The 27,883-nt window shown below is 47.9% G+C and overlaps 1 protein-coding gene across 2 annotated transcripts in view; it reads right to left on the bottom strand.

Moving 5' to 3' along the window:
* The window catches only part of CDYL2 (chromodomain Y like 2), a 169,977-nt gene that overhangs the window by 16,056 nt on the left and 126,038 nt on the right, over positions 1–27,883 (bottom strand). The window contains exons 1-3 of one of the 2 annotated variants that reach the window (XM_059876849.1): positions 24,374–26,539; positions 11,520–11,737; positions 1,113–1,285 (exon numbers count right to left, since the gene is read on the bottom strand). In XM_059876849.1, coding sequence (XP_059732832.1) covers positions 1,113–1,285; positions 11,520–11,737; positions 24,374–24,425 — 443 coding nt within the window. In that variant the 5' untranslated portion in view covers positions 24,426–26,539. 2 annotated transcript variants of the gene reach the window in all.

A 27,883-nucleotide genomic window follows, 5' to 3' on the forward strand; every position in this document is an offset into this window, starting at 1 on the left:
CACATACGGTGGAGCAGCGGGTGTGTGCCCCTCCCAGGGTGCAGGACCAGTGACAGCCGTGCTGGAAGTCACACTCACTTGCTTCTGACAAATCTGTAAAGAATGAGGTTGTAACCACCCTTTGCTTTCCCAAAAGAGATACTGATCTATGGGAGTGGATGTCCTCCCCAGGATCCCAGCTTTTGCCCCAAAGATAATGCAAGAGGGGGAAATGCTCCCCACCCAAGGGTCTGCATATACAGAGCTGCACATCCCTCCTCCTCCTCATGGCTGAGGCTTGTCAGCTCCATGAGGCTGGGACGCCCAGAAAAGCAAAGATTTCACCATCAGGCAGAGGGTGGGATTAGTGTGTATAATACTTGGGCATTACCAGAGGCTGGGTTTAACATGAGGAAATAAAATCTCTTTATGATAAAAAAAAATAAAGTGGATTATAACCTACAGTGTAAAAGCATCTCTAATTTTAGCAGGAAAATATCGGATGTCCAATTGAACTCTGAATTTCAGATAAACATAAAACAATTTTCCAATAGTCACATACAGATATGAGAATTGGACCATAAAGAAGGCTGAGCACCAAGAACTGATGCTTTTGAATTGTGGTGCTGGAGAAGACTCTTGAGAGACCCTTTGTACTGCTAGGAGATCAAGCCAGTCAATCCTAAAGGAAATCAGTTCTGAATATTCATTGGAAGGATTGATGATGAAGCTGAAGCTCCAATACTTTGGCCACCCGATGTGAAGAGCTGACTCGTGGAAAAGACGCTGATGCTGGGAAAGATTGAAGACAAAAGGATAAGAGGGTGGCAGAGGATGAGATGGTTGGAAGGCATCACTGACTCCGTGGACATGAGCTTGAGCAAACTCCAGGAGATAGAGGACAGAGGAGCCTGGCGTGCTGTAGTCCATGGGGTTGCAAAGAGTTGGACACGACTGAGCAACTGAAAAAATTTTTAGTATAAGTGTATCCCAAGTGCTGCATAGGATGGGATATACTTATGCTTTTAAAAATGTTTCCTTGTTGGAAATTCAAATTTAACTAAGCAGCCTGTATTTTCACGTGCTAAACCTAGGCATATCCCCCCACGTGTCTGAACTCCAGCAAGGCTCACCTGATGGCCTCCGCGATCCGGGTGCTCTCCTTCCTCCGGTCGCTGGACAACCTGCCAATCAGGTAGGAGTAATCCAGGCCACTGCAGAACACGCTGCCCACAGCGCTGAGGAGCAGCAGTTTGCTGTCATCTGTGGCTGCATTGCAGAGCGCACGCCGCACTTCCTTCATGATCTGAGGGCAGAGATGGATTTGTGGGAATGGTGAGTGGTCCCTCTAAAAGCAGAGCACCTCCAGGCCTGTGCAGAGCCCTGGGCGTAGAGGAGAGTGAATCTGCTCTTCCCGTGCAGGGAGCCTCCCCTGCATACACGCCACACCCAGACCAAAGAAAGAAACCCAAACCCAACTCCCTGTACCATCTCCGAAGCAGCACAGAGCGCCAAGGAGGTGCCAGTGGGGTCAGTGGCCGCAGGCTCGGAAGCCGGGTGTGAAGCTGTCTAAGCCTGCTAAATCTCAGCACGTCCTCCGCCAGCATTGCTTATTTGGCCCTTTCCAAGGTGTGGGGAAATATTCTTGTGCACAGCTCAGGCAAGGTATGTCAGCTGTCGCCAGAAGTCCCAGTTTAACTATGCTCCTGCTTATCCTTTTTGTTTTCATAGCAGCAGTCATTGATATATGTTGGGCTTCTCTTGTGGCTCAACTGGCAAAGAATCCGCCTGCAATGTGGGAGACCTGGGTTTGATCCCTGGGTTGGGAAGATCCCCTGGAAAAGGGAAAGGTTACCCACTCCAGTATTCTGGCCTGGACTGTATAGTCCATGGGGTCACAAAGAGTCAGACACGACTGAGCGACTTTCAAATTCAGATTTCAAAAAAATACATATCAATGCTGCTGAGGATACAAAGTGCTAATACCATAGCATACACCAAAAACCCACACTCATTTATATAAACGTTGCTACCTAGGATCAGGTTGCATCTTTTGGTCCCAAGATGCAATCCTGTCCGTCACAGTTCTCTTCTCCAGTTTAATATGTGTTGAATTGAGCAGTTCCATATATCCAGTAATAACAATGCTATCTTGTTTATCCTTAATTCCACTAAGATGCTCACACGGCTCAGAGGTCAAGTGGGAAGTGGGCTTTGGCACCAGACTGACCTGTAACATTTTCCAGGTGCCAAGGAAAATAACCATTAAACACAAATTCTATATCCAGCTAAACCATCATTCAGAGGCAAGGGTAAAGATCAGGCATTTTCAAGGAGGGAAGGATGGGGAGAAGGGATGGTTAGGGAGTTTGGGATGGACATGCACGCACTGCTGTATTTAAAATGGATAACCAACAAGGACCTACTGTACACCACAGGGGACTCTGCTCAATGTTATGTGGGAGCCTGGATGGGAGGGGAGTCTGGGGGATAATGGATGCGTGTATATGTATGGCTGAGTACCTTCACCGTTCACCTGAAACTATCCCAACATTGTTAATTGGCTATGCTCCAATATAAACTAAAAAGGTTAAAAAAAAAAAAAAAGATTAAGAATTTTCAGTAAAAGAATGCTTACTACCCTTAGGCCCTCACTGGAAGAACTAAAAAAGGATGCACTTCAAGAAAAAGAAAACTATATTCACAAAGAAAAACTGACTTGCAAAGAAAAGCAGCCAGCAAAGAAAGGAGAAAATGTGTCAGTAAATCAATGTAAGAATTGACTATGAAATCATCATCAAACTTATAGAGGCTGACTGAAGGCTGGAGTTTGCACGGGTGAGAGGCCAGAGTTGGGGCATGTGAGGCTGTGTCTGGAGACGGTGCAGAGGCCACTGTCACATTCAGTTCAGTTCAGTTCAGTCGCTCAGTCATGTCCGATTCTCTGCAACCCCATGAACTGCAGCACGCCAGGCCTCCCTGTCCATCACCAACTCCTGGAGTTCACCCAGACTCACATCCATCGAGTCAGTGAGGCCATCCAGCCATCTCATCCTCTGTCGTCCCCTTCTCCTCCTGCCTCCAATCCCTCCTAGCATCAGAGTCTTTTCCAATGAGTCAACTCTTCGCATGAGGTGGCCAAAGTACTGGAGTTTCAGCTTTAGCATCATTCCTTCCAAAGAAATCCCAGCGCTGATCTCCTTCAGAATGGACTGGTTGGATCTCCTGGCAGTCCAAGGGACTCTCAAGAGTCTTCTCCAACACCACAGTTCAAAAGCATCAATTCTTCGGCGCTCAGCTTTCTTCACAGTCCAACTCTCACATCCACACATGACCACTGGAAAAACCATAGCCTTGACTAGACAGACCTTTGTTGGCAAAGTAATGTCTCTGCTTTTGAATATGCTATCTAGGTTGGTCATAACTTTTCTTCCAAGGAGTAAGCGTCTTTTAATTTCATGGCTGCAGTCACCATCTGCAGTGATTTGGGAGCCCAGAAAAATAAAGTCTGACACTTTCCACTGTTTCCCCATCTACTTCCCATGAAGGGATGGGACCAGATGCCATGATCTTGGTTTTCTGAATGTTGAGCTTTAAGCCAACTTTTTCACTCTCCTCTTTCACTTTCATCAAGAGGCTTTTTAGTTCCTCTTCACTTTCTGCCATAAGGGTGATGTCATCTGCATATCTGAGGTTATTGATATTTCTCCCAGCAATCTTGATTCCAGCTTGTGTTTCTTCCAGCCCTGCATTTCTCATGATGTACTCTGCATATAAGTTAAATAAGCAGGGTGACAATATACAGCCTTGACGTACTCCTTTTCCTATTTGGAACCAGTCTGTTGTTCCATGTCCAGTTTTAACTGTTGCTTCCTGACCTGCATACAGGTTTCTCAAGAGGCAGGTCAGGTGATCTGGTATTCCCATCTCTTTGAGAATTTTCCACAGTTTATTGTGATCCACACAGTCAAAGGCTTTGGCATTCAATAAAGCAGAAACAGATGTTTTTCTGGAACTCTCTTGCTTTCTCGATGATCCAGCGGATGTTGGCAATCTGATCTGGTTCCTCTGCCTTTTCTAAAACCAGCTTGAACATCTGGAAGTTCATGGTTCACGTATTGCTGAAACTGTCACATTAGGCATCACTATGTGTATGTACATAATGGGCTTCCCCGATAGCTCAGATAGTAAAGAATCTGACTGCAATATAAGAGACCTGGGTTCAATCCCTGGGTCGGGAAGATCTCCTGGAGAAGGGAATGGCTACCCACTCTAGGATTCTTGCCTGGAGAATTCCATGGATAAAGTAGCCTGGCGGGGTCACAAAGAGTCAGATATCACTGACCAACTAACACTTTAACTTTTTCCCTTTCATGTGGACACAGCTTAAGGAAAACATCTCAAAAGTACATGAGTTACAAAGAATGGATGGCGGAGGGTGTAAAATTTAAAAAAGCTCACTCGATCCAACAGAACTTAGGGAAGCAGGAAAAGTAAGTGCAGAAAGTGCATGAAAAGAAAAAACAAGGCATGTACTTGCCTGAGTGGAGCTGAGAGTCCAATAGAGGAGACAGTAAAGGAACAGGCTTTTGAATGATTGTTACTAAATATTCAAAAGGCAGAATCGTAGAGTACCGTGGGGACACTTTACGAGACCACTGTTTTATAGATTGTACTTTAAGTGACCATGCCCTTTTATTAAGCATAGAGGTGCCAGGATTGCATCCATGAATTTCCACATAATATTTTACCTGAAACAAAACTTCAGTGATGGAGGGTATGCTATCCCAGTCTTGCAGATGAAGCAAGGGAGACTCAGAAAAACAAAGTCAGGGGTTCAAGGTCACCAGCAAGAGGCAGAACCGGGATACAAATCTCACCTCCCTTCTCTGCCCACTACTGCACACTGTAGGATGACTTAAACAAATGGGTGAGTCTTTGTGGGGGAAAAAAAACACATGCCAAGACGTCAGTCTGAATCACAACCCTTGGGGCTTGAGCTCCATGAGAAGGACGCGAGAAGTGCTTTCCATTCTAACGGGGATAAGCCATAGATATTCATTTAAAACATCAGAAAAGCTAACAGGTCACTATCGTGTGGGTCCTTTAATCCATCTGCCTCCAGAAATAGGCAGGCTCTCACCTATACATGAGCTCTGCTTCTCCGAGAGGCAAAGAAAGGAAAACCCTGCCCTGGGGACGTGAGTTGTAATTCTTCACGTGACTCCCCACCTGAGGGCCTGCGCGCTGGTCAACTAGTAGAATAAAGTCGAACAAAACGGCCACCTCCTCTATGAGTGAGATGGAAAGCAGGTTCGTGTTTTGTTCATGCGACGAAAGAACAAACTCAGTTTTTAATTTTTAAAGTGTATATATCCTGGGGACTTCCCTGGTGGTCTAGTCGTTAAGACTCTGCACTTTCAATGCAGGGGGTGTGGGTTTGATCCCAGGGAAACTAAGCTCCCACCTGTCTTGCTGCTGCTGCTAAGTCACCTCAGTCGTGTCCAACTCTGTGTGACCCCATAGACGGCAGCCACCAGGCTCCCCCATCCCTGGGATTCTCCAGGCAAGACCACTGGAGTGGGTTGCCATTTCCTTCTCCAATGCATGAAAGTAAAAAGCGAAAGTGAAGTCGCTCAGTCGTGTCCAACGTAGCGGCCCCATGGACTGCAGCCTACCAGGCTCCTCCGTCCATGGGATTTTCCAGGCAAGAGTACTGGAGTGGGGTGCCATTGCCTTCTCCAGAGGTGTGGCCAAAAAAATAAATAAAAATGAAAATGTGTGTATCTAGTTAGTGTACTTTTCCTTGGCCTTTCTCGTGTTGATAATCCAACTTGGATGGAAGGCTGAGGTTCCCGCTTCTTGAAGGACCCCCACCAGTCATATAATGTAACTGAATCGTCGTTCTAAAATTCTTACACACTCCTCTGTCTTCTAAAACAGAGCATGCTGCACACGAGTCACTGCCTCTCCACGTCACATGCTAGTCCCCTCAGAGGCTCCCGGGCGCACCTCTGCTAACAAACGGTGCCGGACCACCGTGCGTGTGGAAACCCTGGGTCCCTTCTTGACGCCCACTGCCCTGCTCTGCACTTGGTGGCCACCGCCTGCTCCTGCGTGAGTGTCTGCTGGAAAAAACACACCCCTCCTCTGCAGCTTCTACCTTCTGAGCTGCCAGGGGCTGGAACCAGATAACCAAATCCATTAAAAATGGTATTAAATGGGAGCAGACCAGGGTCCCTCTCTCTCCTTCATCTCTACTTGCTGAATCCAGTCACCCAGGGCCCATATGCACTGAGACCACCCTCGTGAAGGCCTTCTCAAATATTCCCCACGAAATGCCACCTCCTCCTTCTCCTGACACCCCAAGTGCTTTAATCCCCTCCCGTGACACTTCTACCAGCTCCCTGGCAGAATGTGTGTGTCCTTACTTTATCCTGCCCTCTCCTAGCTTAAATCCCTGGGACAGGCGGCCTCCAGGTAGCTGGTATTCACACCTGCGTGAAGTCCCTAGTGACTCACTTCTAAGAGAATATGGTGAAGTCATGGGATGTTCCTTTCAAGAGGTGATTAAGATACAGGATGACTAAACTTGTCTCAGCTTTTCCTGGCCACAATCCAAGGCTTTCAGTATCTCAGTTCCCCAACCAGGGATTGAACCTGGGCCCTGGTAGTGAAAGCATCAAGTCCCTAAGTCAGGAAATCCCCTGAGTCGTCCTCTTTCGTTCTCTCTCTTCCTTAGAGCTCTCAGTCTGGGGGAAGCAAGCTGCCACACCATGAGCAGCCCTATGGAGATGCTATGCCATAGTCCATGGTGGGAAGCCAATGGCAAGAAACGGATGCCTGTGGCCAGCAGGGACCTAGGACCTTCCAACAGTCACTAGAAGGAGCATGGAAGTGCAGGTTCCCCAAGCGAGTCTTCAGGTAAGGCTGGAGGAGCCACTGATGTGTCTGAAGTAAGTGTGTGTGTGTGTGTGTATGAGGAGTGACTTGATCATATTTGCATTTCCGGCAGATCACTCTGCCTTCTGAGGAACAGACAACAGGGCAGGAAACACGGAAGTGGGCAGACCTGTTGGTAGGTTATGATTGATAACAATCGTGCAGACAAAACAGCCAGCAGTGTGGCCTCTCAGAGTTATGATGGAAATAGAAAGAAACGTGACTGGCTTGAGGATGGCGTGGACACGGCAGATACACCCCAGAGGGTGTGAAGATGCCTCCAGCGGGTCTGGGGGCCCCCGTGGAAGGTGGTGGTCTGTGGACTGAGGCTGGGGGCTACAAAGAAAACCCCAGAAACACAGTGAGGGCCTGAGGTCCTCTCCTGAAGAGAAAGTGGATGAGTTTTTAATCCCCAAGACTTTGGACCGTCTATTTTGCCGACTCTTTCCTGCAGGGGCATTTCCATTATTTTCCTGGCTCTTTGCTATATTCCAGACAAGGAGAAATATGACAACACGCATGCTAGCCTCAGAATCCGGTTAACACACCCAGTAACGTATGGATTTCCGCCCATGGGGCCAATCCCGCCAACACCACGTACACAGCCAGGAAAAGAGTCCAGCTGTGACCCTGAGAGCGGCCTCTTTCCAGTCCCTCCCTGAAGGAGCAGGGCTGCTGCCGGCGGCCACTGTCACACCTCTGTTTCATCTTAACAACAATAGGAACATTCACTGAATGCTTCCTAGGTGTCAGGGACTCTGAGAGCCTCTTTTGCAGACATTATCTCTAATCCCACAGGGAATACACTGTATGATTCCTATAAATGAGAACACTCAGAGAGGCAAAGTAATCCCAAGGTAGCAGAAAAGGAAAAGTGTTGGAGGTGGGATCTGATCCCAGTTCTGCCGGGAGGGGCAGGGCTCCTCTGCTAACTCTGTGCGTGCTAAGTCGCTCAGCTGTGTCTGACTCGCTGTGACCCCATGGACCATAGCTCACCAGGCTCCTCTTAACCATGGGATTCTCCAGGTAAGAATGCTGGAGGGGATTGCTATGCCCTCCTCCAGGGCATCTTCCCAACCCAGGAATCGAACACGTGGATCTTCCGTTTCCTACACTGGCAGGTGGGTTCTTCAGCACGAGCGCTGCCTGGGGAGCGGTATTCCTTCACTATCACCATGTCACATACTTCCACGGCTGCTCTACCCAGTTAGCCAATTCATCCACGGCATCAATCCACTCTGGTTGCTGGGAGAGCTGAAAACACCAGATCAATAATTGTTTTTCCATCTTCCTCCTGTTCTGTTACTGACAGACACCAATTAGGAGTAAACCTTGCTAATCAACCAAACCCGAGTCTCAGGAGGTGAGAACCCGGGCGCCTGAAACTAGTCAGATGCCACACACTTCTGTGATGAGAAGGCAACAGTTCATACACAGAGCTGCTGCGAAGAGAGAGGATGAACTGGGAGGCTCCACATCTATTCGGTTTATCAAAGGAAAATACCGTGCCTTTTTCAAGCATGCTTTTTAAAAGTAGTGAAGTAGAAAAAATCTGAGAAGAATTGGTCTCTTGGGAATGTTTTGTGAGGAGCTTAAAATAACAACGTTTCCAGGTGTATCAACATGTGAATGGCGGCCTTTGGGGTAAACCACAGGCCCTGGACTCTGAGATCTCTGCAGAGGTCTACACAGCAGAGAACCTAGAGGTGGTTCCACTGAAGGCGGAGGAGGGAGCGACCCCAAACACCCGTGCTTAGAAGAGGGGTGATGAGTCACCAGCAGCCCCCCACCTCCACAGCCCTGGCCACTCTCTTCCCTCACAGGCTGACAAACATTCCTGCCTGTTACCCCCACAGTCCCCAAAAAGAACCACAGTCTATGTAAATCATAGTGACAAGGGGGAAAATGTAATAGAGAAAAAAAGATAAATTGGATTTCAAAGAATTTTGAATTGAATATCAAAGAGTGCTATCTAGAAAAGAATAAGACAACCCACAAAACGGCAGTATTTTCAAATGATAGCTCTGACAAGGATCCGGGATCCAGAGCATATAGGGAATGTGTGATAATAATAAGTTCAAGGACACAGCACTTCCCATTCCACCCACTTCCGGGCCCCCCCTGAATTGCACTGGACACGCCGGGCAGTGCCAGACCATCTGCACCTCCTGTCTGGGTGGGTCACCAGTGACACAGCCGCTCCCTGACTGTGTCCCCCCCCACCCCAAACCCATCCCGTGGTTCACCCTCCAGGTCTGCATTGCTGCTGTGGACACCGGAGTGCAGGGTACCATGGGAACGGGGGTCTGCACTGAACTGCCTTCGATGCCCAGGCGCTGGGCTGAGGGCCACCCTCTCTGAAGCCATGGGAGCCCAGCCCTATTCCATTCTCTAGGCATACGCTGTCTCACCTGGAAGACGTGAATTGTAATAACCCTACACCAGAAGGCGGGATGAAGAGGGGCAAGTAGGACACGGTGTGCAGATGGTCACTCATCACTCTGTGCCCTCCCGGGTTGGTCCAGCAGGAGAAGACGGCTCGGATGTGAGTCTTCTCACACGGGTACTATCAACAATCTCTTCCCTGCCATCTGCTAAGCACCCCCTCTTTTGAATGGTGTTGTCCATGTAAATGCATTATGTATTCACTGCTTCACGGTTCTGCTCATCTAGACATAAGTAGAATTAGCATTTTAAAAAGTAATAGAGACGGAATCCCCTGGCGGCCCAGGGGTGAGGGCTTGGTACTCTCGCTGATGGGGCCTTGGGCTCAATCCCTGCTTGGGGAACTAGGATCCCGCAAGCCGCCGTGAGCCACAGTCAAAAAGAAAAAAGAAATTCAGAGAGAAAAAAGATAAACTGGACGTCAAAAACTTTTGAATTGAATGTCAAAGAATGTTATCTAGAAAGGAAAAAGACAACTCAGAATGGCAGGATTTTCAAATCATAGTTCTGACAAGGGTGTGATATTCAGAACACACAGAGAATGCTTAAAACTCAACTCTAAAAAATTCCCAATTTTAAAAATTGGCAAAGGATTTGGACAGACATCTCTCTGAAGAAGACAGACAAATGGCCAACAGCCACCAGAGGAGATGCCCAACATCATCCATCATTAGGAAAATGCAAACCAGAACCAAAATGAGATAGCACCTCACGCCCACCAAAACGGCTGTAATAAAAAAAAGACAGACAATAACAAGTGCTGGCGAGGAAGCAGAAGAATGGCGACCGTCATACACCGCTGTTGGGGATGTAAAGTGGCCCAGCCACTGGGGTAAATAGTTTGGTAGTTCAACTATGCAGTTACCATTGTTACTGTAGCTCAGTCGACTCTTTGGGACCCCATGGCCTGCAGCACACCAGGCTCCCCTGTCCTTCACTGTCTCCCAGAATTTCCTCAAACTCATGTCCATTGAGTTGGTGATGCCACCCAACCATCTCATCCTCTGCCATCCCCTTCTCCTCCTGCCTTCAATCTTTGCCAGTAAGAGGGTCTATTCCAATGAGTTGGCTCTTTATGACCCAGCAATTCCATAATTAGGAATATAACCAAGAAAACCTTATGTTCACACAAAAACATATACACAAATGTTCATAGCAATATTATGCAAGATGGTCAAAAGTGGAAAGTGAAAGTGTTAGTCGATCAGTCGTGTCCAACTCTTTGCGACCCTGTGGGGTGTAGCCCCCCAGGCTCCTCTTTCCATGGGATTCTCCAGCCAAGAATACTGGAGTGGGTTGCCATTTCCTGCTCCAGAGGATCTTCCCGACCCAGGGATTGAACCCAGGTCTCCTCCATTGCAGGCAGATTCTTTGAGCCACTAGGGAAGTCTGCACCAAAAGTAGAGCCAACCCAAATGTCCCTCAACTGGAGAACTAATAGACAAAGTGTGGCCTACCCATACATGGGAGAGGTATGAGGCACTGATCATGCTACCACATGGATAAACCCCTCAAATACTGTGCTGAGTAAAATAAGCCAGCCACGGAAGGCCATGCATTGCACAATTCTACATCTGTGAAACACCCAGAAGAGGCAAATCCGTAGAGACAGGAAGACCATTCGTGGTTGCCAGGGACGTGGGGAGGAAATGGGGGTGACTGCTAACAGGCACAGGGTTTCCTCTGGGGGTGATGGAAATGTTCTGGAATTAATGCTGATGGCCACACAACTTTGTGAATACACTAAATACCACCGAACTGTACATTTTAAAAGGATAAAGTTTATGGTATGTGAATTATATCTCAATCAAAAAAACTGTAAGTGAGCTGAGCGAATATAATTCCATCTATATTAGACATGCTGACTACCATTCAGTTTTGCTGGAGAAGCCCAAGATGTGATGTTTGGTTTCTGGAGCCAATACTGACTAATTCTGTGACCATGATCAGCTTATTGAATCTCTCTGTTTTCCGGGGTCTTCGTTTTCAAAATGGGATACTGTAGTCACAGATCATAAAGATCAGACAGATGACGGATGTAGTGAGATCAGCAAATTGGGTCCCCAGGTCAAGTCTGCCTGAGGGTGGGTGGTCTCCACTGACTCCGGAGGGCTCAGAGAGCCAGCACCCACCCGCCATCCCATCCCTCTCACCTCGGGGGTCAGCGCGTTGTTGTCCGAGGTCTGGCTGGACAGCAGGATGTGCGTGAAGCCCTCTTCCTTCCGCACGACAATGTCCCGAAACCGACAGTTGCTTTCGTTCTGGCGGACGCTGTACCTGAGCCTTTTGTCGAAGACGTAGTCCTTCTCAGCTTCCAGCTTCCTCTTCACCGGGCTGTGTAGGTTGAGGCCCCCGTTGGTCAGAGCAGAGCCTTCCAAAATCAGAACACAGAGTGAGAAGCTGACCGCAGAACAGCCACACAGGAGCACAGCGGGAGAACACTCAGATTGTCGCGGGAAGGGTTGGATGTGGCTGGGACCTGCGGGCAGCCTCTGTTCTGGGTGGTGAAAGGCTACATCTCCAAACATGTAAGAGCACAGACAGCACTCTCTGTGAAGGGCCCCGTGAGATCCTTGGTTCCCTCTCCCACACATCCACCCTTCAGCAATGACGGATCCAGGAACGGTCCCTAAATAAAACAAACCACAAACCAAAAATACTGCAGCTTTACTCATAATCAAAAACTGGAAGCAACCGATATGCCCCTGAGCTTCCCTTGTGGTTCAGCTGGTAAAGAATCTGCCCACAATGCAGGAGACCTAGGTTTGATCCCTGGGTTGGGAAGATCTCTTGGAGAGGAAAAGGCTACCCACGCCAGTACTCTGGCCTGGAGAATTCCATGGACTATATATGGGGTCACAAAAAGTCAGACACAACTGAGTGACTTTCATTTTCAACTCTGATTCATTCACACAGTAGAATATTATTTGGCATAAAAAGAAGTCCACTGTCAAGCCACAAAAATACATGAGTGACTCTTTAATGCATATCACTAAGTGAAAGAAGCCAGTCTGAAAAGGCAACACATACTGTATGATTCCAATTATATGACATCTCAGAAAAGGCAAAAGTGTAGAAAAAGTAAACAGATCGTTGGTGGCCAGGGGGTCAGGTGGAGTAAGAAGAGGGCAGAACTGGTGAAATGCAGGGGACATTTTTAGGGCCGTGAAACTACTCTGCAAGATATGATGGCGAATATGAGACACTGAACATTTGCCGAAACCTGCGGAACTTTACAGCATAGACTCCTTTGCTGCTGTTGTTCGGTCGTTAAGTCGCATCCGACTCTTTGCGACCCCGTGAACTGCAGCATGCCAGGCTTCCCTGTCCTTCACTATCTCCCGGAGTTTGCTCAGATTCGTGTCCACCCAAGGATGGAACGCAGGATGTGATAAAAAGGACCTAACTGTATGACACGCATATGAAACCACCTCCCTGAAGGAGGACAGGGGAAAGGTCCTGACCGAAGTAATTTTAGGAAGGAGTGGAGTCTGTAAAACTAAAAACAACCTGCATGGAAGCACTGTAGTCCAGTTGATGAAGTTGGTTCCTACAGAGGTAAACTGTTGGTGTTTAGTCACTAGGTCATGTCTGACTCTTGGCCACCCCATGGACTGTAGCCCACAGGCTCCTCTGTCCACAGGACTTCCCAGGCAAGAATACTGGGCTGGTGTGTCACTGCCTTCTCCAGGGGATCTTCCTAACTCAGGGATGGAACCCACAACCTTCTGCACCACAGGCAGATTCTTTACCAATAACCCACCTGGGCTTCCCTGGTGGCTCAGATGGTGAAGAATCTGCCTGCAATGGAGGAGACCTGGGTTTGCCCCCTGAGTTGGGAAGATCCCCTGAGAAGGGAATGGCAATCCATTCCAGTATTCTAGCCTGAAGAATCCCACGGACAGAGGAGCCTGGTGGACTACAGTCCATGGAGTAGCAAAAAGTTGGACACAACTGAGCCACTTTCACTTTCACCTGAGAAGCCCGTGGAGGTAAGTGGAGGTAACTAGGAGTTAACAATTCTGACATCCTACATGCATGCTGGAGTTGAACAATTATGTAAATACATAGCAAGTGGGAGTGGAGGTTTCTCTGTTTGAGTGGGAGTTTATAGAGAAAAAGGGAGGGAGCTAGAATGATCCATGTGTTGATGGATGAACACTGAAGACATCAGTATGAACTTAACACAGGTACAGATGGTTACATACAGAAATATTTCTAGATAAGCGTGTCTACGCAGGTTCGTATACACAATGTATTTCCTCGCTCTGTCGGCTGAGAAGGCCCAGAGTCTGGCATCCCAATAGCAGTGGGCACCCCAGGAGTCCAGGTCTTGGTTTCTGATAACCATTCTCAACAAAAGGAACAGGGGCTCTCTGGAGAAATAGGTGATTTCAGGACTGGGGCAGGAAACATGCAAGATAAGCTTGTAGAGACTGAAAGGAAGGGAGTAGTGAAACCAAGACCAAAACAAGTAACAACCTTCACAATGGTGACACATGTCAAAGGACACAGGCGTCGACTGACGGAGCTCTCAATGGCCAAAGATGCAGGAATTTGAGCAAGTATTAAAAGCACATACTGTGTTATAACTGAAAGTAAAAAATAAATATCCATGCGTCTAGACTGGTATAATCAAATGACTGGATAAACAGGAGAAAAGAGACATGAATCTGAGCAAACTCCAGGAGATAGGGAAGGACAGGGAAGCCTGGTGTGCTGTAGTCCAGGAGGTCGCAAAGAGTCGGACACGACTTAGTGACTCAACAACAAGAGACAAATCTTCCATGGAGAAGAATTCCAAATAGTTCAGGTAGATGCTCTGTTCTCAAGGAGGTAGAACATAGCTTCTTTAAGGGTGTGCTTCATACCTTCCAAACGATGTAGAAAGTGGGGGAAGGGGCTTAGTGGGAGAAGAGGAACAGTGGAGAAACCTGACTGGGGCAGATGGAGAAGCCAAAGCCCCGAGATGAAGACCAGCACTGACAGGGATAAGTCATGGCGTGGCCTGCACTCCTGGTATAATGTGAGGGAGAAGGCACTGGACCTCTGGGGTCTCCTCTCAAAACCCTACAACCCCAGTCTAATCATGAGAAACACACAGACAAATCCCAGTTGAGGGGCATTCTACAAAATACCTAATCATTGTACTGCAAGAATGTGAAGGTCATCAAAACCCGGGAAAATCGGAGAAATTGTCTCAGGGCAGAGGATCCTAAGGAGACATGACAACGAAAAGGGGTGTGGGATCCTGGATAGGATCGTAGGATAGATGGTAGGATAAGGTCTGGACTTTAGTTGATAATACTGTATGGATTAGCAGTTCATTGATTGTAACACATGGACCATGCTAGTTTAAGATGTCATAAAAACAGGAGAGGCTGACTACAGGGAACACACAGGAACTCTCTGTATTTTCTTTCCAAATTTCCTGGAAATCTAAAACTATTTAGAAAATAAAGTTTCCTTTAAAGAACATATATTAAAATAAAGTTAACTTTTAAAAAAAGAAAACGACACCCCAGGTGATTCTGACATGCAGGTGGGTTTGAGTCCCTAGACCAGTGGTTTTTGCACTTGAGCAGACACCTGGATCCCCTGGAGAAGGTTCGACCAGCCAGCTGGGCGCACCCCAGACTGTTGCCCCTGCCCCAGGGACTGGACTGTGAGAACCAGGCTCAGGACAGCTGTCAAGGTGGACTCAGATTCTTAATGAGCACGGGGGTTGGGGTGGGCCTTGGAATCGCAAGAAGCAAGCCAAAGGCAGAGACCAGGAAAGGCTGCTCTGGAGCCCTCTCCTACCCCACCGAGATGAGCGCCCAGCCCCAAAAGGGCACAGAAGCACCAGCCGCCGTGTCATCAGACAGACTCTGAGAAGCCTCCTCATTTTGTCCCTTTCCATTACCCAAAGCGACAGGGCTTTGTCAAACACCACAATGCAGGTAAACGATTCAATGAACTCCGGAAAGCAAGCGTGAGCATTTAATTAAAAGGCTCGTGGAAAGGGAGCTGTTTCTTCAGGGTCAAGCTCAAAACCTCCAGCTCCTGAGAAAGCCTTCCTAATTGGAGCCGGCAGATGCATGCTGGGGACCTGCTGGCAGAGGTTAGCGCATCATGGAGCTGCTCTCAGCGGCGGCCACCCGGCTCACCCGCAAGAAGTCAGAAGCCGAGGGCTCCGGAACAGCAGTGTTTTCCCTGGGGCTGGGAGAGGTCTGACTTCACCTCTCCTGCCCTGCAACCAAGTCAAGGTGCTGGTTTACTTTTACATCAAGGAGGAGGACCTGAGGGTTACCTTTTCTGAGCAGCTCCGTAAGCTGCCTGTAAATTGCTCAACAGTCCTACAAAACCGCCCTTCTTAGTCCATTTTGCAGATAGGAAAAGTGAGGCGCTTGCAGGAAGCCACAAAGGTTTTAAATGGCAGAGCCAGGATTAGAGGCAACTGCCCCTCCTTCTCTTCATTCAGAATCTAATGAGTTATCACCTCCTCTGTGTCAGCCATCACACTAGATGTTAGAGGTCCAACAAAAATCAGAGAAATAAGGCCCATGCCCTCCTGGAGCTTGCTTCATGCCCTCCCAGAGGGTGGGAGACAGAAAGAAAACAAATAGACTAATCATCAAAATAATGATAAATGGGAAAAGATAGGGTGACGTGATAAAGAATACAGGGGGTTCTCGGTGAAGGAGCCCATGGTCTTTCTGTTAAAGCATAAGGGGAAGCGGCCCCTAAGGGACCATCTGACCAAATAATCCATAAAACTATATAAGAAAATAGACCCGTATGTCTATTATCTACCAGGACACAGGGCTCACATCATGAATGCTAACTTGGAGGACACGCCATCTCTGGGCCAAGGAAGGCAGGAAGCCTCCGTGAGGGCCTGGATTCACTCACATACAGTAGCGTTAAGTCACCTTTCTGAGCCCCACTCCACCCTCCTACAGAGCTGCTCTCAAAGCTGCTACCCTTCTGGGGCACCATGCCTCCAGAGAGACAGGGGAGGCTGGCGGGGAAGGCACCATAGGGGACAGAGTATGCAGGAAGCAGGGAAGTCCGGGGCTTTGCGGCCAGACAGCATGGGAATCCCAGCACTGTGTCTGCTCATCGGGAGAAGCTGGAAACCCATGAGCTCTCCAGCGGCGTCTCCTTCGATATAAGCTGGGGTCAGTGGTACCTGTTTTTGAGGGTTGTTCTGTGTAAATTTAATTAAGGAACCGACATGGGATTCACAAGGGCGTGGCTCATTCTAGGCACTTTCAGAAACATTAGCTGAAGGACGCCACGTCACTCCAAAGCTGAGGAATCAGTTGGTGAGTCCGTGTAGCCCCAGCTCTCCTGCTCCAAGCCCAGGACACAGGTCCAGGGGAGATGGGGTGTTCCAGGGGGAGAGGGACTGACCGCCTGATGAGGCAGAGGCCAGAGTGAAACCCAGGGATGGACCAGGTTTCAAAGCCCACACCCCCCTTCTCAGGCTGGGGGTTCACTACTCCCTCTGCACCCCCACTTTCCACACATGGAATGGGAGATGCCATCCCTGCCTCCCAGGATGATCAGGCTGGTTTCTTTCCTTCCACTCCCATCAAGCCTTCTCATGCTCCTTCCTTCCAAGTACAAAGGAGTATTTCCCATTAAGAAGGCCCCACAGAATCTCACTCTCACACAGCCCCTCTGCTCCAGACATGCAGAAGTGATGGATACAATGCTGGGCTCCAAACAAGATAATCATCTCTGTGTGTGAGAGGTAGAGCATCAACACAAAGCTCGCCATGGGGGTTGGCACTGGGAGTGATGGGCAGGAAGGGGACGTGGGGGCAGCAGGACTCATGTCTCCCACACGAGGTGGGAGGATGGAGATGGGGGGTGGAAACCAGGGGACGGCGTGATGTCCTCCACGAAGACAGAACAGCGACAACAAAGCCATATGCTGCCCACAGCCAAGGCTTTATTGGGACCTCTGGGTCGGGTAGAGGGAGAGAGAGGAAGCAAAGAAAGACAAAACCAACTTCCCTCTTGAAATGAGCCTGTCTGCCAAAATTCCAAAACAGGAAGATATCTAATGCTTAGGATTCTAGCTGATAAAATCAACGCTGGTGAAACGAACAGCTCCAAATCAAATCAAATAAATATTATGAGACAATATGACACGGACTTTAAAATAGGAATGCTTAGAATGCTCCAAGTGATAGATGTGAGGGAAACAGTCATTTAAAATAAATTCTCAGACAAAAGCAGACAGAAAGGAAAAGAGCACAGGGGTAAGGTAAAGAACTAATTAAAAAGCGAATGACAAAGAGGAAAAAAATTGCAGGCCACGGATAAAAGATCCCCAGACTAAAGAAAATTTAAACACTGAGGACAAAAAGACCAAAATTCCTCCAGGGGGAGAAAAACAGACGGAAGATATGCACAGATAATCCACAAATATTACATAAAACCGCTCTTATGTATAAGAATTCAACTTCATTCAAAAGAATAATGCAAACTAAAATTCAGAATGAAAGAAATGAACATTAAAACTACACTGAGAAACCATTTCTTACCCATTCACTTGGCAAAAGTTTAGAATCTTGACAATATACCCTTCTAGAGAAGATGTGCAGAGAAGGCAATGGCACCCACTCTAGTACTCTTGCCTGGAAAATCCCATGGACGGAGGAGCCTGGTGGGCTGCAGTCCATGGGGTCGCTAAGAGTCGGACACGACTGAGCGACTTCCCTTTCACTTTTCACTTTCACGCTTTGGAGAAGGAAATGGCAACCCACTCCAGTGTTCTTGCCTGGAGAATCCCAGGGACGGGGGAGCCTGGTGGGCTTCCATCTATGGGGTCGCAGAGTCGGACATGAATGAAGCGACTTAGCAGCAGCAGCATAACTATCTACACACCCAAGCACAGACTGGGGAGATTAAACTACGGTGCATGCACACATGGGATGCTAATGCAACTGTAAAAAGAATGAAAACTACTTCTAGGAACTAATGAGTGATTTCCAAAGCATGTCTTCAAGTGAAGACAGGCAAGGTATAAAAGTATTTTACCTTTAGTGTAAGAAAGAAGGGGAAATAGATAAATTTGCTTATTTTGCAAAAAGAAACAGAGGAAGGGTAAATCAGAAAATGATTAAATTGGTTACCCACAATGGTTGGCAGAGAGAACAGAGTAGAAGGGATGGAGAAGGAGTATATATAAATAACTGATCACTTTGCTGTGCACCTAAAACTAATACAACATTGTAAATTAACTATACTTCAATAAAAACAAACAAAACCCACAGAAAATATTACTGGGTAAAGAGGCATGATGTATGCAATCTACACTTAAATGGTTCAGAAAAAGAAAAATAATTTGTATATAATCTGTATAATCATTTGTACATAAGTTCTAAGTGTGTATATATGTGTGAGTCTATATAATTACCTATACATGTACATACACACAGATATATACACAAAGAGAGAGCATGGTAAAATGTTCAGTTCAGTTGCTCAGTCATGTCCAACTCTTTGTGACCCCATGAAGTGCAGCACGCCAGGCCTCCCTATCACCAACTCCCAGAATTCACCCAAACCCATGTCCATTGAAAATTAAAATTATATAGTATATATATATATATATTCTGAAAATAAGAATCAAATTAAAATTCCATACAAGGACTACCTCTAGGGAAGAAATATTTGAAGAAATAATGGTTGAATGTTTTTAAGAACTTAAGAAAAAAGACAAATTCTTACTTTGAAAGAGCACTCAGTATGAAATAGGATAAACAGACAAATAATAATGAAACTGCAGAATGTCCCAGAGAAAGAAAAAAATCTTAAAATATAGCATGGAGAGAAAAGAACACATTCTCAAAAAGGAATATCAGATTGACAGTAAAAGCAGTAACAGAGGCCTGAAAAAAAAGAACTTCCCTCAAAATGCTGACAGAGAATAACTCTCAGCCAAGAATTTTATACCCAGCTAAAACCACATTTAAAGGACCAGTTAAATGGGCGTTTTTAGATATCCCAAAACTAAAAGAGTTTATCACAGATTCGAAAATAATTATAAATAGAAACTTAAGCAAATCAAAAAGTTAATTTGTAAGAAGACAAGAGACACAAGAAACACAGCTGATGGTTTTCTATATTGAAAAGCAGAGACATTACTTTGCCAACAAAGGTCCATCTAGTCAAGGCTATGGTTTTTCCTGTGGTCATGTATGGATGTGAGAGTTGGACTGTGAAGAAGGCTGAGCACTGAAGAATTGATGCTTTTGAACTGTGGTGTTGGAGAAGACTCTTGAGAGTCCCTTGGACTGCAAGGAGATCCAACCAGTCCATTCTGAAGGAGATCAGCCCTGGGATTTCTTTGGAGGGAATGATGCTGAAGCTGAAACTCCAATACTTTGGCCACCTCATGCGAAGAGTTGACTCATTGGAAAAGACTCTGATGCTGGGAGGGATTGGGGGCAAGAGGAGAAGGGAATGACAGAGGATGAGATGGCTGGATGGCATTACTGACTCGATGGACGTGACTCTGAGTGAACTCCGGGAGTTGGTGATGGACAGGGAGGCCTGGCGTGCTGCAATTCATGGGGTCGCAAAGAGTCAGACACGACTGAGTGACTGAACTGAACTGAACTGAAATGTAATTCCTGGCTGCAAAAATAACAAAAACAATTTTTGCTGTTTAACAACACTGAGTGAGTGAACAAAACAAAAACATGAGGCTCCTTGAGAAGTCAAAACCAAGTAAGGTCCTCCTTGCTGCATCAATAGGAGGACAGCATATCTGTTAGAAAAAATGTGTAGTTGAATATGCATGCTAAAATTTAAGAGCACAAGTATAGCCTATGGCTAGCATCCAAATCAGCCCAGAGAGGAAATATATAAAATGTATAAGCTCAATTAGAAAGTACAAAAAGGGCCGTGGATGGGGATGAGAGAGGGAGCAGAGAGACAGAGTTACAAAGTGAAAATGCAAAATAAATTAGAAGAAAAGACATAAATGATGTTAACAGTCACATTAATTTGTGAGCAGGTTAGGCTCATATATTAGAAGACAGAGATGATCTGACTGGAGAAAAGAATCCAGAATCCAGATGTGAGGAAGCCTCCCTAAGGACAGACTCTTAAAGACGGGAAAAAAGCATCTCAACTCAGCTAGTGGGAGAAGGAAACCTGTCGGGTCAACTGAGAAATAGTGGAAATAATTCAAAGTGTCAAGAAACGGTGCATAGTTGTCACTGTGCGGCAGGAAGAGGTGTGTCGGGAAATGCATCGCTGTTTGTAACATACACAAAGGCAAACAGAAAGCTGGGATGTGAAAGGTAAGGGAGCAGCTGCCCTGGACAGGTGAGGGGTAAGTTTTCAGGGAGGACAGAGGGTAAAGGTCTAGGGGAAGCCACAGAGGACTGGATGGATGAGGGACAGACTGCAGGACACGACTGTGTGCAGCATCAGCCACTCTGGGCAGGGCTCGGCATCCATGTCCATGTTCTCCACCAGGAACATGGCATATCCCAGCCCTGGAGAGCACCGAGCTCCCTCCAGAGAGCAAGAAGGGAAGGAGTTCAGACAGGACACCAGAGGATGCCATCCCCAGGTGAGGGGTGCGTCTTCTATGTTGGCTTCACACTTAACTCTTACTCAGGATCTAGGGCAGCTCTAGAGAGTCCCTTGACAGCAAGAAGATCAAACCAGTCAATCCTAAAGGAGATCAACTCTGAATATTCATTGGAAGGACTGACACTGAAGCTGCAGCTCCAATACTTGCCCACCTGATGTGAAGAGTTGACTCAATGGAAAAGACTGAAGGTAGGAAGAGAAGGCGGAGAAGGCAATGGCACCCCACTCCAGTACTCCTGCCTGGAAAATCCCATGGATGGAGGAGCCTGGAGGGCTGCAGTCCATGGGGTCACCGAGGGTCGGACATGACTAAGCGACTTCCTTTTCACTTTTCACTTTCATGCACTGGAGAAGGAAATGGCAACCCACTCCAGTGTTCTTGCCTGGAGAATCCCAGGGACAGGGGAGCCTGGTGGGCTGCCGTCTATGGGGTCGCACAGAGTCGGACATGACTGAAGTGACTTAGCAGTAGCAAGAGGAGAAGGGATGACAGAGGACAAGATGGTTGGATGGCATCCAACTCAATGGACGTGAGTTTGAGCAAACTCCGAGAGATAGAAAAGGACAGGGAAGTCACGTCCCTCCCTGTGGTCCATGGGATCACAGAGCCAGACACGACTTAGTGACTGAACAACAACAATAAGGGCAGTCCTTTGATTATCTTGGGCAACTGGGCTCAGAGCCACCTACATCTGCCCAGAACAGTCTGAGAGGGCTCCTTCCACTATCAGTCCAGCATCGTCCTCAAAGTCCTTTCTCTCGATTGCCCACTGTTAACACAATCATCCTATTTTGTTGAATGCTTATGTGATCCACAGATGCCTGATCCTGTAAGGCATCATTTCATCCACATTTCACAGGTGAGAAAAGAAAATCCCAAGTCATGCCCCTGAGAAGGGCCAGAATACAGTTCAAACTCTGAACATCCTGACATTAAACATGACACTTGACTCAAGCAACAAGACTCGGAAGCCTAAAACTGGTCCTGGGCCCTCCTGCTGGTGGCTGGCTCTGAGGGACCTTCTGCATTTTTTTTCCCCTGACAGACCACTGAACAACATCAGAAGGAAAATCTGGGTACAGCACATGGCTCCAGTGTCCTGTGGAGCTGTTTCCAAGCTGAGCTCATTTCGCTGCATCCTCGTCATCTCTGCACCCACCTGATGTCTCCACCTGCCAGCAGGCTCTTCAGGCACAAGCCACTCACTTGCTCTGTGTCCGCAGGACGGAGCACAGTGCCTGGAAGGCAGCGGTGGCATCAAATGGAGGGGTGGAAAACAAACGGTGGAAACTAACCGGAGCAGCCTCCTTGCACCACATGCCAACCTCGTATTCAGCGCTCTCCGTTTGGAGACACGTTCCACGCTCACCTCTCGACACACTGGTCATACTTCCGAACCTTGGTATGAGTCTCATGCATGGAAAAAAACAATGGTTTCCTGAAACCAGGCTGCACTCACACCTCAATGACTAACTTGTACTTACATCACACTTGGCCCTTCTGCTTCACGTCAGCCGGGCGAGACCTCACCTCTCAGAAACGCCCGGGGAAAAGAATATGGTGTGAGTGCTATGAAGTTTCCTCCCCTTGCAAAGAAAGTAGTAGCACCTTCTTGGGGTGCAAGCCATCAGGACACAGAAGGAAGGCGTCTCCAGACCAGAGACACTGTTTCCCAGAACGCCCTTCCCCCTGTGCCCTCCTGGTAAAGGTCTCATCCTTCTCAATGCAGCTCTTCTGGGACCTGCTCTCTAATTCTTCCAGGGCAGTTCATCCCTCGTCTAGAGTCTGCTGGAACATCCTTTTCCTTTTTTTTTTAACTTTCTTTACTGCCCCTCCCTTCATTCATTCAGCATGCAATTAAAGAATGTCCAGGGCAAACCTGGCTCCTGGGAATCACTGATGGGCAGAAACAGAGATGGAGCCTGCGCTGAAGAACTTACAGTCTGGGGACTTCCCTGGTGGCCTAGTGGATAAGACTCTGCACTCCCAGTGTGGGGGGCCTGGGTTCGATCACTGGTCAGGGAACTAGATCCCACATGGCACAACTTAGAGTTTTCATGCTGCAACTAAAGATCCCTCATGATGAGGCACAGCCACATAAATAAATACATGTCAAATACGAACTCACAGCCCGATTCAACGATATCCAGAAGAACCCCCTGCCATGCTGGAGATATTTGCTATCTGCACAGCCACATGCTGCCACCGATGCTCAGTCGCTTCAGTCGTGTCTGACTCTGTGCGACCCCATAGACGGCAGCCCACCAGGCTCTGCCGTCTCTGCGATTGTCCAGGCAAGAACACTGGAGTGGGTTTTCATTTCCTTCTCCAGTGCATGAAAGTGAAAAGGGAAAGTGAAGTCACTCAGTTGTGTCCGACTCTTCTCAACCTCATGGACTGCAACCTACCAGGCTCCTCCATCCATGGAATTCTCCAGGCAAGAGTATTGGAGTGGGGTGCCATTGCCTTCTCTGGCACAGCCACATAGGGCTATTGAAACTAAAAAAAAAAGGTCTAATTTTAATAAACTGAAATCTAACTTTAGCCACATGAGGCTGGTAGTGCCATGTTGGACAGTGTAGGTAATCATGCTGCAGGAGAATTACCTTGTGTGCCTTGCAAACCCTGACATAGCACAGGCACATCTGGCTCCCTCTTTACCCATAGTGAAGTCACTCAGTCGTGTCCGACTCTTTGCAACCCCATGGACTATAGCCCACCAGGCTCCTCCATCCATGGGATTCTCCAGGCAAGAATACTGGAGTGGATTGCCATTTCCTTCTCCAGGGGATCTTCCTGACCCAGGGATCAAACCCAGGTCTCCTGCACTGCAGGCAGACACTTTAACCTCTGCGCCACCAGAGGCCCTCTTCACCCATGCACAGATTCTTAAAGGCAAGGGCAGTGCCGGCCATTCCTGTGTCTTTACACCACAGTGGTAAAAAAATCCACCTGCCAGTGAAGGAGATGCAAGAGGTGAGGGTTCGATCCCTAAGTCGGGAAGATCCCCTGGAGGAGGAAATGGCAACCCTCTCCAGTATGCTTGCCTGGAAAATCCCACGGACAGAGGAGCCTGGCGGAGCTACAGTCCATGGGGTCATAAAGAGTCGGACATGACTGAGCTTTAAAACCAGTGCAGCCGGCAGGCAGAAGTGGCTCAGTCATGCTGAACAAATGAATGCGTGCATAAATGAGTCGTGCCACACACAGCAGAAGGCCTAGAGAAGTTTCTGTCTCCTGACCCAAACCGGGAGAGCGAGAGGCTGGAGAGCAGGACCAGAGCACGGTGAGGGACCTGCCCCGTCCCACCCACATCCCCCCACCCACGAAGGCGCGAGTGTGAGGCCTTTCCCCCGGCTCCTTTTCTCCCAGATCTCCCGGGAAGCAGATACCACTCACGGAGGCGAGGGAGGCCTGCGAGCAGCCGGAGGGCACTGCACCCGAGCTCCATGGCCTGCAAGCTGTGGAGCGGGCTGGGCGAAGGGGAGGCTTAAAATAGACAAGAGAGAAGACTCATCAGTTCCGCAGTTGAGGGAAACCGTCCTTTGTTGACGGCGGGGTGAGGGCTTTCCAGCTGCAGTTCTTAGAAGAGAAAGTGATAGTTCTTACACTTGAGAACCGTTTCCTGGTCTGTGGTTGATGCACCAAAGATCCCCAAAGTGTGGCCGGGTCTGAGGGCGCGCTGGGAGGGGAAGTACAGGGTGCAGGGCTAACACGCCCGGTCCTCTTCTGTCTCAGCCGGGGAGGAACGGGCTGCTGCCCGCAGACTCCACAGTGGGGGCAGCAGCTTCTTTCCGCAGAAACGGGGCTGGGGGTCAGGTGTTTGGAGCTGGGTGGGGTATAGGAGTTGGCGGTGGTGCTGAAGTTGAAAACACCCTCCAATCTTCCCATCCTCTCATGTCAAAGAGTTCAAAGAGCCCAACATATAGTCAATACTTGTACAGTCATCTCGCAGCTGGTCCTCGTCCCAGCCCCTAACCGTCACCATGGACGGAATCCCTGATCTCAGGGCCGAATTCAACAGCAAAGCTCAAGTTTAGAGGTACGTTCAAAAAACAAGACTCTTCCTTTAGGCAGTATGCTAAGTGACACAAGTCAAAGATAGGCCCTGTATGATATTGTTTACTGTGAAAACTAAAAAAATAAAATAAAACAACAAAATAGAACAAACAACAACAACAAAAAAAAACCCAGCAGACACACAGACATAAAGAGCAAATCAATGGTCACCAGTGCGGAGGGGAGAGGCAGTACGGGGTGGGGGTGAGAAAGGTATACAAATTATTGCATATAAGACAGGCTCTGGGATGTATGGTACAACACGGGGAACATAGCCAATATTCTGTAATAATTGTAAATGGACTGTAACATTTAAAATTGCATTAACAAATAAATAACCAAATTAAAAAAAAATTTTCTTTAGCCTCGTTAGCCATCATCTGGCATGTTATAATCATGCCTGATAAATACACTAGGGATTTCAAGAAAGCTTAAGGCTCCCAGGTTACTTCAAACCATTGAGAGTGATGGGCATATATCTTACGATGTCTGTTGCCAGTTCTAAATGTTTTTTAACAGCAGAGCATGAATTCAAAATGCAGAATAACCTGATGAAATTGTTTCTAGAGGTGAAATCACATCTCCTGTGTTAAACACCCCATGGCCATGGTGATGCTCAAATATTTGACCAGAATCCTGGCACCCAGAGAAGGATACCCTATTCAGCTATACCCAACAGCTGAATTTGCTACTGAATTCAGCCCTACGGTCTCCAAAGCAGAAAATGACTCCACTGGAAAGCCGCTTTCTCATCTGTTCTTGTCACCCCTCTGGCTCACAAACTCTACCTTCTGGCCTCACTCTAGTTTCCAACCTCAGCTCCCACCCCTGCCCCTTAAACGCCCCAACCTCCAAGACAATGTCAAGTTTCCTGCTTCCGGGCCATCTTCAGCTGTCCCCCTGCCCCGAATGCCACTTCCGTCCACCTTCACACCTGGAGTCCTCGGGGCCACCTGAAACGCTTCCCTCCCAGGCAGCTGACTTCCTCCCAGGAACAGCCACTCCCTGGGGGCCCCCACAGCGGTCTGTCTAGGCCCTTCCTGAACGCTCAGCACACTCGGCTTTGTGGCTGGCCACTTGGGAGCATCTGATTGCTTAATTAGTTTAATGAGTTCTTTGGAAGTCCAGGCTTGTCGTCTCTAATCCCCAGCTCCCAGCGCGCAGTGGGCATAAAATAAATGTCTCTTTAACTGGGTTGTAGAAAAAATGATGGTATCGGAAGGCTAAGGGATGGGTTTTCGACAAAGAAGTATTCTCTGTGCTTACAGACAACCCCACCCCTCAGGAAGTTGAACAGCTAAAGTTAAGAACATGGGTCTGGAGCAAGAAAAACTAAAATATAAAATTTTACAGTTTTTAAAATAAACAATAACACAAAATAACAAAAAGTATTTTTTAAAGAAAACAACAAAAAATAAACTTAAAAAATTAAAAAAAAAAAAAAAAAAGAACATGGATCTGGAGACTGACCCACTGAATCTGAATCTTGGGGCAGCCACCTTCTGATGGATCAGTTACTTTTCCACATACCTCAGTTTCCTTATCTGTAAAGGATTCTTTACCAGCTGAGCCACCAGGGAAGCCCTATCTGTAAATGGAGGAGAGAAACAGACCACCCCCCACCCGAATTAAATTAGTCACCACATATTACACTGCTTAGAACTGGGCATGGTGCACGGCATGGGCTCAACAAATAAATATTGGGTATTTTGGGCACGGTATGGAAACTGACCAGATGCTGGGAAAGACTGAAGGAAAAAGGAGAATGGGGTGAGAAGGTTAGATGGCATCACCGACTCAATAGGCATGAACTTGAGCAATCTCTGGGAGATAGTGGAGGACAGGAAAGCCTGTCATGCTACAGTCCAAGGGGTGGCAAAGAGTCGGACACACCTTAGCACTGAACAGCAACAATGGAAACCGCCAATTTGTCTTTTCCCCATCAGTTGCTTTCTCCCCTTAACTGTGAGCACCTTGCTCATCAATATACTTGGAGAACAAGGCACGGAGTGACCCGCTCCTAGGTACACGTGAGGGCTCGTGGCAGTCACTAAATGTTGGATGAAGAAAGCATAAATGAAGTTGACCGATGGTGTCAGAGGTCACTGTTACCTATTTCCTAGAAATCTTCTCAATAAAATGCAGTTCCTACTTGTCCAGAACATTCTCCCTTTTCCCCTTTGCCTGACTACACTCTACAGGTCCTTCAGGTCTCAGATTCGATGCTCTCCCACCTGGAAGACCCTCCTCTCATCTCCTAACCCCGGTGGGCTCCTCACTCACTCAGAACACCCCCATATCCTGTGCGCTGGCATGCTGAGCTGCTTCCTCAGGTTTTCCCATGAGAACATGAGCTGGGTGAAGACAGCAACCATCTCACATACAGCCGTGGCCTTGGCCCCCCATCCCACACCTGGCACACGCGGGTGCTCCTGCCGTCAGATGTTTCTGTCTCGCCACCAAACAATGCTAGGAGCTGCTGGTGGGAAGCCAGGCCAGTAGTAAGACGCCTTGCTTAGACTCTGGGGGCTCAGCATGGACCCACTTTCCTCCCATGTGGAGAAGCAGGCAGAGGGCGGGGAAACCACAGAGCGCTAGTGTGCTGGAGAAGGAAGGACTTGGGATCACTGTCACCATGGCGCAGGCGGAAGGGTTGACTCTGACTACCAACTCTGAGGACACAAGTGACGGGCCAGTCATCCCACCACTCAGAAATAGGGCCTCTTGAGTTTGCCTGCTGTTTGATGTGAATGGAATAGCCATGAAGATCCTAGCATCAGTGAGCGAGCAGCAGGGCACGTGGCGGCAGGGAGGAAAGCGTGCCTCCGAGCAGAGGAAGAAACCCCACCG

Source organism: Bos taurus, chromosome 18, assembly GCF_002263795.3.
Source record: "Bos taurus isolate L1 Dominette 01449 registration number 42190680 breed Hereford chromosome 18, ARS-UCD2.0, whole genome shotgun sequence".
NCBI lineage: Eukaryota > Metazoa > Chordata > Mammalia > Artiodactyla > Bovidae > Bos > Bos taurus.